The sequence below is a fragment of the Buteo buteo genome, chromosome 17 (genome assembly GCF_964188355.1).
Source record: "Buteo buteo chromosome 17, bButBut1.hap1.1, whole genome shotgun sequence".
NCBI lineage: Eukaryota > Metazoa > Chordata > Aves > Accipitriformes > Accipitridae > Buteo > Buteo buteo.
The window spans coordinates 13,750,826-13,767,133 of record NC_134187.1 but is presented as its reverse complement, the minus strand read 5'-3'; the positions used below and the strand labels follow the sequence as shown (position 1 = coordinate 13,767,133).

The following is a 16,308-nucleotide window of genomic DNA, read 5'->3' as shown; positions in this document are numbered from 1 at the left end:
TTAACACTTTCAGTAAATAACCATTCTGATGGGTGCAATGCTAAAGTTTTAAATAATTATTTTCATTTTAAATTATTGGGCTAGGATATGTCTGCCCTAGTGTGTCTAGTACTTCACTTTTGGGTATTTTATTCAGAGACAGAAATAATAGGTAGTGGATCTAGAAAAGAGAAGCACCATTGCTTGTACCATTACCCTCACAGAGCTCCTGCAGACTGGCTGCCACAGCCACCTGAACACTAACTTTCAAAGGTTTTTCCTGCAAAGTATAACTTTGAATGGATAAACCAGAACTTTCTATTCCTTTTTATGGATTTTGTACATACAGCCTAAAATAAGACCAAAATACATAAGTTAAATTTAAGTACACAGAAAACCCTCCTGTGCAACGGTTCAGGCAATAAAATGGTTTTCTGACTCCTCCATGATACATACTATATATGTATATGCAGTTTTTAGAATAAACTGATTGATTCAATTCTGCTTTAAATAAACCATTTCTTTTTGCCAGTATGACCCTTTCCAAAGCTCATGCTCCTCTTAGCCATGTTTAAATTCACTGACTGAAAACTACAAGATATTATCAAGCAAGACTTAGAACTCCTTTGTTACATGATCATTTGAAGAAATGCTTACCTGTTGCTCATGTCCATCGGTGGCCAAGCTTGAAGGAGTAAAACCAAGTGCTGAAACTCAGATGGACTGCGACTAGACTCCAGAAGTCCCAGGAAGAGATCATACCTTTTTTCTTCATTTTCAATATCTGTTATCTCTACCTAAAAAAAAAAAAACACCAGAATTTTTTTAAGAAATCAATGATTTGAAAGCAATCAACAAACTATCTGTGAAGGACATCACTGCTGTAAAACAATGCAGGAACACAGTGAAAATAATTTTCCCAGAAACCCATTTTCTTACCTCTCATTTTCAATTACATGCAAATAAAACAGGAGAGCACACAGCAATGGGGAATGACTTAGGTGTTGGTTCCTAAAACAATGTAACCCCACACAAGTACATTCATTGATTAGTTCAGAGGATCTTATCTCTGTTCTTCAAACAAGCAAAAATTCCTTAAATTTCCTTTTCTTGATATATAGACGCGCGCACACACACACACGTATTTTTAAAGAATGTGTATATCTAGTGCTTCCCTAATATATATTACACCCACTCACCTATGAAAATTCAATAGTGTTACCTGAACTTACAGCATCTAAGCTTTTCTCCCAGAGGAAAGAGCCCTGAAAGATGATTCTAAATTAATTTACCCAGTGAAGAACATTTGCTGACAAGTACTGCAATATTTCTCTGTATAGGTGTTTGAACCTAACAAAAACAAAACCCCATACCCCATCAGCCAGCCATCAGACAACTCTATCTCAAGAAAAGTGTCCATCTAAGTTTAAAACCTTCAGCTCCTGCCAGGACTTGAATTCACTTCAGTTGATGACAGGTTCTTTTAAAGATACTTACTGCTTGCAGTTTGCATGGGAAAAAAGTACAAGGTAAAAAGTCTTGCCTGTTGAAGGAAGGTTGCTATAAATAAGACCCAACTTGCTACTAAAGGAGAAGCAGCTTCATTTAAAACTTTGGCTATCACACTAGGAGGGCTTTCACAAATGGAATAGCTATTTGCTGTCTGTCTGACAGACAAAGTTCTTGGAGTTTAAAAACAATTTGTTACAATAACAAGGTAGCTTCCTCTGTGTGATTAACACACTCTAACACTGAATTTCTCCTCCAAACTTCGAAAAGTTGCAGGATATCAAACACTTCAGTTTCATCTTATAATTCCACTGAAGATACACAGCATTAGCTGTTAACTTTTCCGATTCAGCCCAAGTAGTTCTAAGACATCAAACATGGACAAAGTTTTCCTTAGTTCTACAGCTACTCTAAAAGATTAAAGATCGCATTGCACCTTTTCAAAGCGACTCTGATACATGAAGGGCAAATTTTTCAAAAGAGGTTGGAAAACAAAGATTACTGATGCATTTATTGAGTTGCCTACATAATTTGTGACTTTAAAATATTTAGTGCTGAAAAACTGTTCATTTCTGTCTCCAGGGTACCTCTGAAAGCACCGTATACCAAAACATTTTAGATAGTGAATAAATGTTTCTGAGATGTGTGCATTTAAAATACTTCTCTGTACTGCAAATGTCACATAGCAGGCATCAGTTACCCACTTGTAATATCCTTAAATTCCATCTATACCTGTTAATATAAAATATTATAATCTTCAATATTTAAATCACAAGGCTGAAAAGAAAAGGGAGAAGAACAGGAAAGGGTAAAATGGACGTAAGACATGCTAACCTCTAAGGATCAAAAATATTTAGCAAATTATATACTATCCAGACAACAGAAGCTCTCACATTGCTTCATCTGTCCCCAAACTCCTTTTCCAGACAACTAGCTCTTTAAACCAAGTAGCATTCTGGATGGTCCACTGAGTACATTTTAGTATATTTGCACAAACGGCATGTTACTTCAAAACACAGACTAAATGTTCAGATCTCTCTGGTAACTGAAAAAATGGCAAGAAATGGCACAGACATAGATGAGGAAAAACTGTCACAAAAATTGGGCCATTAGTAGCAGAGAGTAGAGGAGAGTAGATCAGACTTCCTATTCAACGTGAACTGAATACCAATAATTCTGCCTAATAATGCACATTTACAGACTTGGATTTACATTTTTTTTATGAGGTTGATCTAACATTATAATGTTGTGTTTTGGACAGCTGGATCCTTGCAACATGATTGCTCATGACAAAACACATTAATACGATCAAAGTAAATAAATCAGAAGAATTAACTTTCTATTCTGAAACATGGTGTGCATTTCTGCAGTATTTCTTTCTACAGTGACCTTTTTTCAAATCGCCTACATTTCCCACTAAGAGTAATAAAGTGAACTTTCTACAGTGTTAGTTATTTATAGTTTTTAAGAAAACTATTGAAAATTCACTTTTTATATGGCATTTTAAATGCACGTCACTTCCATTTACTGTGAAAACAGTGAGACTAGAAAGTAGCCACATAGTGTATAAGTACACATACCTTTAAGAGTGCATGTGGGGATCTAAAATTGCAGCGCTAAGGATAGAGGAAATGGAAGCTTAATGAAAGAGCAGCAAATGGAAAATATTTAAGTATTGAAGGGTAGATGACAAGTATGATTACTTTCAAAAAAAAAAAAAAAAAGACTAATCTTATCCTATCTTAAACTCCCCCATCCCTCCATCTTTTAAGCCCTAGCTTGTTTCCCTTCTTCAGTGTACCTTATGCTTCTGATGCATCTATCAGTCATCCCTCTGCTTCACATACATCTGCATTTCAAGTATGTTTTAAACATTATTTCACTCCTGCAACATCGTTGTTAAAATAACTTTTTTTAAAAAAGAAAAAGAAAAGCTGAGATTCAGCTGTAAACTCATGCTTTAACACCAAGAATGCCTGACTGTGTATGACAATGGTCACACAGCTGACTGTATCAGCAATACTTTTCAAAAGTATTCCCGAGTTGAAAACCTCATCAAATATAGGCTGAATCTGCAAAGATTATGTCCACACTTCATATTACACATTGAAACCAGTGGGCCTACTTATCAGCAAGAACAAATCAACGTGACTGAAATCTATGCACAATTTGCCCATTAGCATCACTTGAAAAATCCTAACGGGCAGAAGATCAACACTATGTATCAGAAGCATAGACAACAATAAAACTTTTAAAAACTTCACTTTAAGGTATTGTTATTCCTATAAAACAGAAGTGTCCATTTTAAGTTAAATATCAGTAAAGATATTATCTGGTATGAAGTAAATGAAGACACTTGCCTTTAATAGTTTCTGCACTGCTTTATAGTTTGAATGACAAGATACCTTGCCCCGTCTCTAATTCTTTCCTTGTAATTCTCCAGAAACAGGAGTTAAATGACAAAAGGGTGATAGTTCCTTGCTACAAGAAAGCAATACTTAAAGCAGCACACTGAAATGAGTTTAATTTGTATTTACTATATGTATATATATGTATATACACACACACACAGAGAACATGTTTTCCTCTGTATTGTCTTCTCTTTCCAAGGCTGAGGGAGAGCACAGTGAGGAAGCAGCCACCTCTCAGAGCAGAAACAGAGCACTCTCTGGGTTAAAAGGTAAAAATTTCATCTTAACAGAGATGAAAGCTAGCTGAGATGAAGTTGCCAAGGTTAGTCAAGCCTGTTGTTTTGTTGTAATAACACAGCAAAAAGATTAAAAATTCCACTTTTATTTGAACACTCTCTTTGTAGCAACTCTGGATGATCTATTCAGATGACTCTCAATGTTGTAATGCAACAAAGGCACTGCATTTCTACCAGTACAACCATCTTTAAAACCATGGTAATGGGATAATATAACTCAGCTTCCCCTCCCTTTTGTTTTTTTGTTTTGTTGTGGTTTTTTTTTAAACAAAACCCAAAAATATTCCTCTAAACCATACAAAGGCTATGTAAATATAACCTGCCATGAACTGTTCAGAGCCATGATAGCACAACTGCCTGTGAAGAAGAATCTGTCACTGAACAGAAAAATGAGGCCCATAGCCAGGCAGTAAGGGGTATGGTTGAACTCCAGAAGATCCCAAAGGAATATGAAAAATGAACAAAAAAAAAAAAAAAACCACCAAAAGAAAAACAAGGAAGAGGAAAGCAAGGACTTTCATTTTTAAGAACAGATTTGCTGAATTCTGTCTTGATTTTCCCTAGTTTCATGCCTTCACTTTGGCAGTAGAACACAGCTGGCTTCATCTTTTTCATTAAAATAAAAGGCTGCACAAATATTTACCACAACGGGAAAGTCAATTAGAGGAGTTAATTCTAGAAATGATACTCATGATAGATTATAAACTGAAATACAAATTAAGTAAAACCAAACCTTATGTTAAACTGTTAAAATACACAATTTCATTATCAAGGGACTACGTATGTTTAAAATCAAGAATATGCAAACACCTGCATATGCTAATGTTCCTTAAAAAATATATATAGGAAATTCACAAAGCAAAATACAGACTACACAAACAGCACTTAGTGTTGCTTAAAACTGCACTAGATACTACTACCTGTCTGAACCAGTGCAAACTCCTCTTAATCGTATGTTCTCCTCCTGAGCACTTTGCTTTTACGTCTTTTCCCAGTTTCTCCTGTTACTAGGTAGCAGTAGTTAGGATGGCCCATAAAGGAGTTCTGATTCGTCCCATAATGCCTCCGCTTAATAAAGGTAAATATCAGTCCACCTTTCTCAAATACTGACCAAGACAGAAAATCAACCACGCTTCTGAATGGGAGCGCAGACTGCAGCTACAGCCTGTAGCAGCTATGGCATGCCAGAAGACAAAAGTCAGATTTTCTTTTTATATGAGAGATATTATTTTGTATGTCTTTGAGCACAGCCACACAATACACTTCACTGAATTACATTATTTTAGCCATCCAAACAGCTATTTTTCCTCAAGTAGTTACGGTTTGCTTACCACTAGCGGAGACTTGACATAGCATATGTTCAGTCACCCATTCTCTTATGGGGCCAGCCTTGAACTGCTGTAACTTGCAAATCTTAGGAAAACTAAAACACTTGATGAAAAATTTATTGCTGGAGTCCAGTTATTTATGAAACCATTGGCCAAAATATCTCAGTTCTGACATCATTTTGCTAGTAGGAAGTTGCATCAGACAAGATTCCCAAAAGCTTTTTAAAACATTTGGGTTTATATACAAAACACATGAAGTATATGGCATGGGTGCTTTTACTGCTAAAGTATAAATAAAAAGAGGAATTTGGCAATTGGTTGAGATACTTGTAATCTCTTCAACAGTACGTTAATCTGAGCACAAACATACCCTTTATCTGACTTCAGCCATTCTGAGTAAACTTGGAAGGCATGTTCTTTATATCCAGTGCTGAAATAAAAACTTAATGCACTTACAATCCCTCCTCAAATAAAAACCCCAAACTGTTCTGCCTGATAAAATCTTTCACAGATTTATACAGTTCTCCTTCCTCACAGACTAGATCCTATTAGATGCCCAAAACATTGAAACTGCTCAACATGGTTTATGCACTGTCAATGCACAAAATTTTGACTCATCATCTTATTCCATAGATTTGTTACTGCTTTATAGGTACTCATCACATGACACACATGGAATACAAATGCAAAAAGTTCCCTCAAAAGTTTGTTCTGTAGCTTTTAGAAACCTAGTATTTTATAAAAACTATAAGATGATACACTTGAAGAATGATAAGGTTAAATAAAACTGCAGACATCATATATGATAAAGAAAACCTTTGGCATGGCAGTCCACAGGATCAGTTGTTTAGTTCAGTACGTTATCTCACTCTTGAAATTGAAGTTAGTTTAAAATCAGTATTTACAGCAACAGTGGAATATTGCTGTATCTAAATTGTGTCCCTGAGGCATAGATATCCACTATATAATGTTCTCCTGATCCTAAAGGACAGAGACTTCTGATAGAGTTGTAAATGCTTTATTGCTAAAGCTATATAACTTGAGAATCTGGTGCTGACCAACTTGGCTGATAACCTAGAGAAAGTTTTGCTTAAAAAATGGAAATGCCAATAAGAAGATCCAGCCAATCCAATCCTTCCCCCGAGATAAAATACAAAGCGCTGCCTATTTACATACAAGAATGGTAAGCAGCAAAACTAATGCAGAGAGACCTCCACCTCCCACTGCCCAATGAAATCTGTTCTGTAAATTACATATTTACTCCCTGTAAGTATGGCAGAGCCATGGTTTTCATAAACAGATTTTGTTCACTACTAATGTTCTAAGGAAATAATTGACAAGGGTATTTGTAACCAAAGAATCAAGATGTAGAAATCAGAAAAATATTTTCCTTCATTGTAATTGCTTGTTTATTGACAAAAGCTACATCCGTGCTTAAAACCTGCTCCCTATATTAAAGGCAGAGACATCTGTGGTTTCCAAGAGCTACAACCAAAAACCTACTGATTCACATGATTATAAAATTCATTTTATTACATCCACCAGATTGTAAATGTAAATATTTCAAAATATGTTCATGTTCATCACTGCAGCATAAATTTGAATTAATATGGCATTGAAAATAAAAACACTAAGCAGGCATTTGAGTAGTCCCTTATTGCTATGATAAGTTTTCAATTTGTCAGGACTCCTTGCAAAATGCACTACGTTTTTATTTATCCCCCCCCCGCCCAAGCTCTAGTGGTACAGAATTCATCTATGCTGCATTTTAAAATAATAGGCAGATCTGACATGAAAGATTTTTTTCAGATTTGAGATAGCGAATACTGATGCTAAAGCTTGCTTCCACTCATTAGACAGGGCTTATAAACAATGACTGAAAGGACTGATAACAATTTGATAAAATTTCTGTAATTGCCATCTTGGTGTGCTGTGAACGGCACAGAAATACAACAATCCTGCCTTAAGGAGTTTACAATCTAATTAGGTAAATCAGCAAAGAAAATACTGCCCTTCCTACACAAACAGGCCAGTCAGGGTTGGTCACTGAAGAAATTAATCCTTCCATTTTGTGGGTCAACCTGTAGTCCCTCATTCCCTATTCTGCTCGTGTCTGTGCAGCTACTGAAAAGTCTGCACAAACGTGAAGTTACTGAAATCTACTTCCAGTACAAGGCTGCAAAGTAAACAGCTTGTTAAAAAGGACATAAAAAATTACAAACTAAGTTAAATAGATATTTCTAAGTTCATTACTCACAATATGAACACAACTGTGAAAAATCACCAGCAAAAACAAACTGCAAAAGTGTACAACTGTTCCTGAAATTGTACAGCTACTGACCCTGCAAAGGTAAGATAAGGAGTTTTTAAAGACTATTATTTATTTCATTCTCTTCAAACCATTTCAAGATGCTAGACATCCTATCAACCTTGATGTTAGACACATTAAACACTTGTGAAACAAAGCAAAACCACAAGCACATATTGCAACACCTTCGCATCCCAGAGCAACAGTAAACCCTTTTTTAAGGCAAAACCACAAATGCTGTACTCCCCAACACACTACCAGCACCATGACTGAGAGGGAAATCCTCCAAGACACAACAGGGTCAGGCTGGGGAAAGTAGTAACAGGCTTGGAGGAACGAACCACCGTGTCATTCAGCCACCCGTCTACCAGCGTACAGGCAAGAGCACACACGAAGAAGGAAGTCAAGAGTAATCATGGGAGCAAAGCTGCAAGCTTGGGCATGGACAGTGTGAGTTACCCGGTTAAAGGCAGGTTAGGAGGAGACCTCACACGTAGCCAGACAGAAGAGGTTAAAAACCAGTGAGCTATCCTGTTTTGTGAGACACGCTGGAAGTCAGGGATCCCAAGAAGGAGGAAAAGTGGGGAACTAGCACTCTTTCTCCTTACTGTTTTTCCCTCACTGTATTTATAGTCTCATTCTCCAACGTTTAAGAGATTTTAGTGCTGGAGGAAGCCATTATTGCAATCTATTCTGATAATCTACGTATCTCTGTGCATAATTTTATCCAATAATTTTTGCACTAAAATCGTAACTTCTGTTTGAGCTAGAATGCTTCCTAATAGACTTAGTCTTTTGACTTAAGTAAACAAGTTTAAGTTGTAAACAAGTTTAATATCTTCCTGGTAAATTATTCCAACCTATCGATTAAAAGGTAAGTCTTCCTTATTGGATTTTATCAAGATTCCACTTACTTAATCTTGCCACAGTAACATCTGAACTTACAGCTTGTCTACATAGAGTTGTTTCCAGTTCTTATTCCTAACTAACCCACTCTGACTACCCACAGACGAGGGCAATATTGGAGTAAGTTTGATATATACTTTTCCTTTTCATACTCTTCCTTCCATGTCTGTTTTTTTGGCCGCTGCTGGAGACAGAACACCAGGCTGAATTGGACCTTGATGTGAACCAGCATTGATGTTTTTACGTACTCACATGCTAATTAAAAGTTATATTACAAAAACACACTGGGCTCACAATATTTTGTTATATGCAGTTTCCAAGTGGAATTGAGGGAACACAGGGACTCAAGCAAGCTTTCCATTTTCCTTATGTGAAACGTGTACTCTCAGAAGGTAGCTGAAGAGGAGTCAATAAGGTCAAGCAAAAGTTGCTTCTCAAAGATATATTTTACAGACTTTACCTCAAACTTAGTATATCCTTAAAGTTCCTTCCCCAACATTTATCAAAATTTTGACGTTTAAACAATAATATGACATAGTACCTTTTACTCTATGTCCTAGCAACATATTGCCATGTACAGAGTTAAAGGCAATTCAATGGAGAAGTATAGTTTAAAGAACACATTTATACAGGACCAGGTTTTATATACTTTAAGTAGTCACAATGTTTTAGAATTAAATTAAAAAGTTTTCCTAGAAAAAGGAATGCTGCCAAATGACTACTACGAGGCACTGACATAATCTGCTTCCTTACTGAGCATTCAGTCTTACTACTGCACTTACTTCCTATTTTTGGAAAGCTGATAAAAACTTTTACTTTTGAGAAAACCCATGGGAAGTTGTGGTTTAGATTATAGAAGTGTTAGTTTACTCACACCACTGTTGGATAAGAAAAGTTCAATTTAAAGAACACATACAACTAAATTGTAAACCTGGCAAGTTCAAAGATTTCCTGTGCACTAAGTTCCATAAAAAAATTTTTGTATGCCAGTATGAGTGATTTGAGAAGTCCATCTTTCTTTTAGCACAGATGAGTTTTACCTTCTCAGAAACATATTTCAAATATATTCCCCTCATGGCAGAGGAACCTGTCAGCTTTAAATGAGACTTTTTCATCTTACTTTCTCCATCTGCCCAAGTTCACATGTGGATAATCCTACTTTCAATCCATTTTGGATCTTGGTAAATGGAAACGTATTACATGGTAGTAAGTCACAGCTGAGAAATGGTAACTTTTTAAAAGCTGTTCTACTGGGCTCACAAATGCCCCTGTATAATGATGGAATTTAGTTCTGTTTTATGAAGAAACACTGTAGGAAAAATATGATCTGGTTTGTAGCCTGGACCAGTACACCAGATAAAATTCTCTTGCTTGCAAAAAAGCATTTTGAAGCTATGCATATGGATTTATCCCGGTTAATAAAAAGCAACAGCTTTATTAAGGGATATCCACTTAAAAAACCAACAACAAACCAAACCCAAAAAATTTAAAACCCCACAACATCCAAAGTACCGTTGATTTCCATTACTAGGGGGGATATAACCTGAGACAGTGATGCAAAGGCCTACCTCACATCTCCCCTCCATTTGAGTTTAAGACCAACAAGGACACAGGAGCTCCTGGTGGAGCATATTCCAAGTCCTGAACCCCCAAGGAGAACATGGGCTGCTATGACCTAGACTTTGGAAAAACAGCCACTGCCTGACAGACCACAAGGAAGTGCCTGCTATCAAAACAACAATCTTAGAGCAGTCAATACAAAATTAAAACTGAAGTCAAGAGTTTTGCATGACAACTCAGTGTTCACAACCCGTACCTTCTACCCCAAAGGAGGCTTTCTTGCACTTTCCCCAAAGTTGGAGTGCTGACCACATATGAAAGTCTGCTGCACACAGATACTAAAGGGATGCATATAATGTCACAGGTCAAATCCTGCTCAAACTTAAGTCAGTGAACAGGGTAAGCAAGTTAAGGGATTCAAGTTTAAAAACAAATCAGTCAGAAGCCTACTGGTGATGAACTAAACAAAGGCTCAGCCACATGTTGAGTTGCCTGTCTTGTAGACATACCCAAGAACTTTTTTATTCTGAACCGATTTATATATTGTTGAATTCCTTATCTGCTTGATAGGCAGCTCACTAACACTAAAAAACGCATACAGATTCAGTAAACACAAATGCATTGCCTAATGCATAAAAATGTATAACTCGTGCAGAAAATAAAATCCATTCATTTGTATTCTGCAGGAGACTATGTACTAATCTGCAAATTTCAGCACAGAGAAAAGCTCTGAAGACTGTACATAGATATTGATAGAGAGATAAGGGCAAATAAAGAAAAAAATTATGCATTTGAAAGATTTATATATCTAGCTAGCTAAAACTGAAAGAGAGAGGATTAACATACATGTAATTTAAAATGTATATTGACTAGGTGTCTGTCAATAGGTAAAAATTTGAATCTATGTAAATCATGGCTAAAATTAACCTCTGTGAAACACAAAATACTTAAAAACATTTAAGTCATTTTACTTGTATGTGCCAGTTACTAATCACTGTTTCATATTTCATAATCTATATATAAAGAAAAGAAATGGGTGTTGGAACATGCAGCCTGGAAATGACAAGATCCTAATCCTTAAATATTACTTTTAACTTTAAACAGTTAAGTTAGCACCAGCCATTTCCCCCCATATGTTGTGCAAGTGGCTTTTCAATTTACCTTTTCTGATCATCTACTCTCGAGAAGGACCACATGCACAAGCTCCCAGTATTCAACTGTATGTACAACCGGTGTCTCGATAACCAAAGTCTGCAATTCTTGCCAATAGAGGAAAAATGATTTTAAAAGCTGTTTTCATGTAAATGAAAACTTGTCAAAATTAATCCTTCCAAAATGTCATCCTGCAGATAGGCTAATCTGACAAAGTAAAAGCTGTTTTTTTAAAAAGAACAACCCACAATGAACTAAGATACCTTCTTTCAGGAACAACAGGTTGTTATGCTGACTACAATTTTAAGTAATATTTGTCCTGGTTTCAGCTGGGTTAATTTTTGTCCTAGTAGCTGGTATAGTGTTATGTTTTGGATTCAGTATGAGAAGAATGTTGATAACACACTGATGTTTTCAGTTGTTGCTAAGTAGTGTTTAGTCTAAAGTCAAGGATTTTTCAGCTTCTCATGCCCAGCCAGTGAGAAGGCTGGAGGGGCACAAGAAGTTGGGAGGGGACACAGCCAGGGCAGCTGACCCAAACTGGCCAAAGGCATATTCCGTACCATGCGATGTCATGTCCAGTATATAAACTGGGGGGACCTGGACTGGGGGGATTGCTGCTCGGGAACTAACTGGGCATTGGTTGGCAAGTGGTGAGCAATTGCATTGTGCATCACTTGTTTTGTATATTCCAATCCTTTTATTAGTGTTGTCATTTTATTATTGTTATTATTATCATTATAATTTTCTTCCTTTCTGTCCTATTAAACTGTTCTTATCTCAACCCAGGAGTTTTACCTTTTTCCTTCCAATTCTCTCCCCCATCCCACTGGGTAGGGGGGGAAGTCAGTGAGCAGCTGTGTAGTGTTTAGTTGCTGGCTGGGGTTAAACCATGATGTATTTCAGTACTACTATTTTCAGTAAAAAAACTATAAAAGAAAGACTTACATTTTTAATGCAAAATTCCTCTATTGCTTTTCCATATTTATGACCTAGATCAGCAGCATTTAAGGTACCAAGCGAATGGATATAACAAAATTCTTTAAGCTGTTAAAAATTGAAATAAATGAGTATCTCTGTTATAGCCATGAAAATAATCAGAAGGAAGGGCAGCATCATGCAACCGTCATATTGAATGGCATTACATAAGCACTGCAGCTGGTGGTTTTCTTTTTGATTTGATGTAGTGAAAGTCCTAGCAGTCACAGTCATCATAGCTGAGTCCCTATGTAATAAAAGCAACCATATGGAAAAAACCCCTCACTCTCTCAACCAACATGAACTATCAGAAATTACTATGAAGTAAGAACCTATTTTAAGAATACCTGAGAGGGGCTCCTCAAATAATAGAGTTTACAGACCTCTAAATAGTAAGTGTCAGCTAGCAAGATGGTTGATGGAATAAGGCAAGACTGTTTGAAAAAATGCATGGCATCAACTGAACATCAGTTGTTAATGCAAAACACTCATTTAAGATAATAACAAAATAATGCCTAAAGAAAAACAGTTTTACAATTTAGTTATATTTTCAAAAGGCTTTTAACAACATCCCTGACTAGAAACCACTGAAGAACTTGATCTGCTAACAAGAACAAAAACAAAAAACACAAACAAAAAACCAGCTTATGATCAAATGGTAAAGGTAAAAAGTAGAATTTCTCATGATTTTATGACTGCTTCTTTGCTTACAGACATTAAATGATGCTTTTGGAGGACTGCAAGCATTGATCAGATAATATTGCCCACAAATGAGCTAGCTTGTGTTTGTCAAGGACGCTGTAGAAAGAAACCTTCAATTGACTTAAAAAAATCTAGGGTAAGTAAATGACCATATGATGGTAAATAAAACAACCATGGTAAAGCCATCACATTTTAAAACATGCTAAATTGGCCTCATTCAGGCTCACTGAATGAAATTCAGAGACCTCTGGTTAATGTACAGCTGAAGTCAGAGAGCAATCAAGACATTGGGATGCATAAGCATGAGCTGTTAGTTTCCACAAGGACATCACATTCACTTCTCCAATGACCTCCTTTCAGGAGGTATACTGCGTATCACAGTGGGCCTTGAGATAGAGGGGAGAATAGTTACAGACATAGAGGACACTGTGCATGAGGTAACATGACTGGAATTGTTTACATAGATTGAGTAAGCAACAGAATAAGGAAAAAAGTGATGAAGTACAAAAAACAGAGCAGGAACTTGACTTTCTGGATTTTGCTATCCTATAAAAATAGAACCACCACACATACCAAGTCACATAAAAAGGTAAAAAAAAAAAAAAAATCCTTCAACAAAGTGTCAGCATGTTTTGCACTCAATGACTCAATGCTGTGTGGTGTACCAATACCAAGAATTTAGCAAGAGACACCCAAGGTTGAACCACAGTTCATCCACCAATTTCTTTGCAACATAATAATAGAACTCTGAATACATAACTAATGAGCTCTTAATATTTCTGAAATTGAGATAAAAGCAGAATATACAGTGTTTAAACTATTCTCCACTTATACCTTCTTTACAAAATACCTATTACAGAGAATGAATTATCCCCATGAATCCACTCCACAGGACTCTTATCTTCCTCTGAAGCAACTGCTGCTGGCCACAGAATACCGTAGTACCCAGGGCTCACATTCAAAACCGTCATGTTCACTCAAGCTATACTGCTTTTCTCTCCACTTTGTCTTATCTGTTTTACTTGTGTAGTTAATGGAAAACATTTAATTTGCATCTTGAAGTTTTTAATTAATCATACACGCTACAATTTATGTTCCCAGAAAAAAATACATTTCACATGTTCTCATATGGATAAATTGCATCTTCAAAGAACGGAAATTAGTGTTTTAAAATATTAATTAAAACTTAAATTAAATTTTTTAAACTTTATTTTTATGCATTACCAGCAGAGAAACAATGTCTCTAGAATTATAAACACCATCATAACAAATTTACTCAAAGTTGATAGGACCATAAATCTTTCTTCTAATTAAGCAATCTTCACAAATAAAAGATGGCTGAGGATTAAACAGATACAGCTCCTTCACTTGTATTTTGCCAAATCAAGCTAAATACAGGTCATTGTTACCTGATAAATGACTTCAGTACAATGGCTGGGGAATTCTTAAATCTCACCATGCTTTCCAAATCCTTATGTTTAAATCTCTGACACAAGTAGAGGCAATGGGAAAAAGTTGAAAATCACTGGACATTGACTTACTCCCTTTGAGACCTTTCTTTATGAAGTCATATGAAGAAACATCATGTAAACAGATACACATTTTTCATATACTGGAGAAAGAAGAAAAAAAAAGAGCAACGGAGGCTTCACAGTCATACCCAAGTTCTCAGAAAATCATTATTTTAATGTAGACATTACTAAGGTCTCTGAGACACACAAAACTTGCATATGGCAAGCATAAATTGCCTATACGAAGGAAGGGCAAACGTGTGTGGGATGTACACAATACAAATACAAATTAATCTGGCAGTTTTTCAAAGCTAAATTTTAGGGAAAAAAGAAAACCAGATAAAATAAGAAAGGTACCTAAAATAAAATCTTAAATTCATATTAGATATGCCTTCCAATTTTCAAAAATGCTTAGCCCTTCACAGCTCTGTATATCCCAAGATCATGAAAAAACCATAATATAACAATATGAGGGGAAAGGCAAAATGAGATTACCTTCTCTAAATGACAAAGCTATCTGCATTTAAGTGGCATGCAAGTAGTAATTACATTTTGCATTTGTGCAATAATTAAAATCCTTTTAAGACAAGGTGTGTCTTATAGAGGCTTCACAATTATTAACTTCTTATCTTAAACTAACCCTTCGTTTACCTACAGAAGCTTTGTTAGTGCTGCTGTAGCTTCCTGGGGCAAAACCCTAGCTCTCATTATTGTAACTTATGCCTTGTAACTGGTCACTGAACTGAACAACTATGTACATACACATAACCTGTTAGCTGATACCTCACATATGTAAGACAGTGCAGTGTTAAAATAGTCTAAGTAGTGGATCACATTACAGACTGTATTTTTATATACTATGTGAAAACAAATGGATTTCCTATCTTAGATGGACAAAGTTAAATTTGATATGAACATTCTAAACCATGTTTTTCTCTCCCCCGCCCCCCTCATTTTTTTAATATATAAAAAAGTCAGTATTTTGACCCATATTTTTCATGCACCAGTTAACTAGAAAATTACAGAACCTGAAGAGCTCAGATAAAATTCATCAAGGGGATTAAAACAACGCATGCCTCCTCCCTCCAGTAGCGTGGGATGCTACTGGAATGTGAATTAAAGACTCTCAAAGCCTTTGAAAAATGAGGACCCCTGAATTTTTAATTTTGTTAACTAATCATTAGAGAACTGGAAATTGCTGTGTTTCTGACTGTTTGATAGGTAGCTGCTTCCATAAAGTACATTTTTAATTTTGTAAGAGCTGGCCTGTTTCCCAGCAGCACATTGATTTGTGGGACCACTACTTACAGCACCTAGAGCATAATTAAATATTAAGTCCTTCCTTGATGTATGCAAAGTCTGACTAAGAGGATTAGTAGACACACTGAGGGTGGCTTTCACACATTTTCTGGTAATTGAACACTGCAATATCATTAAACTTATCTTTACTCAATAGAAATCCATGTTCATCCTTCACAAAATCTGCTGTCCCTTTTTGTACCAAGGAACGGTAAAGGGAAAGAGGGATCCCCTAAAAGTGTGTAAGAAATGTCAAGCAAGTAAACAATCTGGAAGTAAGATAATGAATACATTTTTTAAATATTTGCAATTTAAAGTTCATTTAAAAAAAACCACAAAACAAACCAACAACCTTTACATCACCTCTAC

The 16,308-nt window shown here is 36.0% G+C and overlaps 1 protein-coding gene across 4 annotated transcripts in view; it reads right to left on the bottom strand.

Annotated features, from left to right (window-relative positions):
• The window catches only part of NBAS (NBAS subunit of NRZ tethering complex), a 196,028-nt gene that overhangs the window by 26,305 nt on the left and 153,415 nt on the right, over positions 1-16,308 (bottom strand). For 3 of the 4 annotated variants that reach the window (XM_075049114.1, XM_075049116.1, XM_075049115.1), the window contains one exon: positions 637-776. In XM_075049114.1, the coding sequence (XP_074905215.1) occupies positions 637-776 (140 nt within the window). Of the gene's footprint in view, positions 1-636; positions 777-16,308 lie in introns of those variants that run through there. The other variant, XR_012653307.1, reaches the window with a different exon arrangement.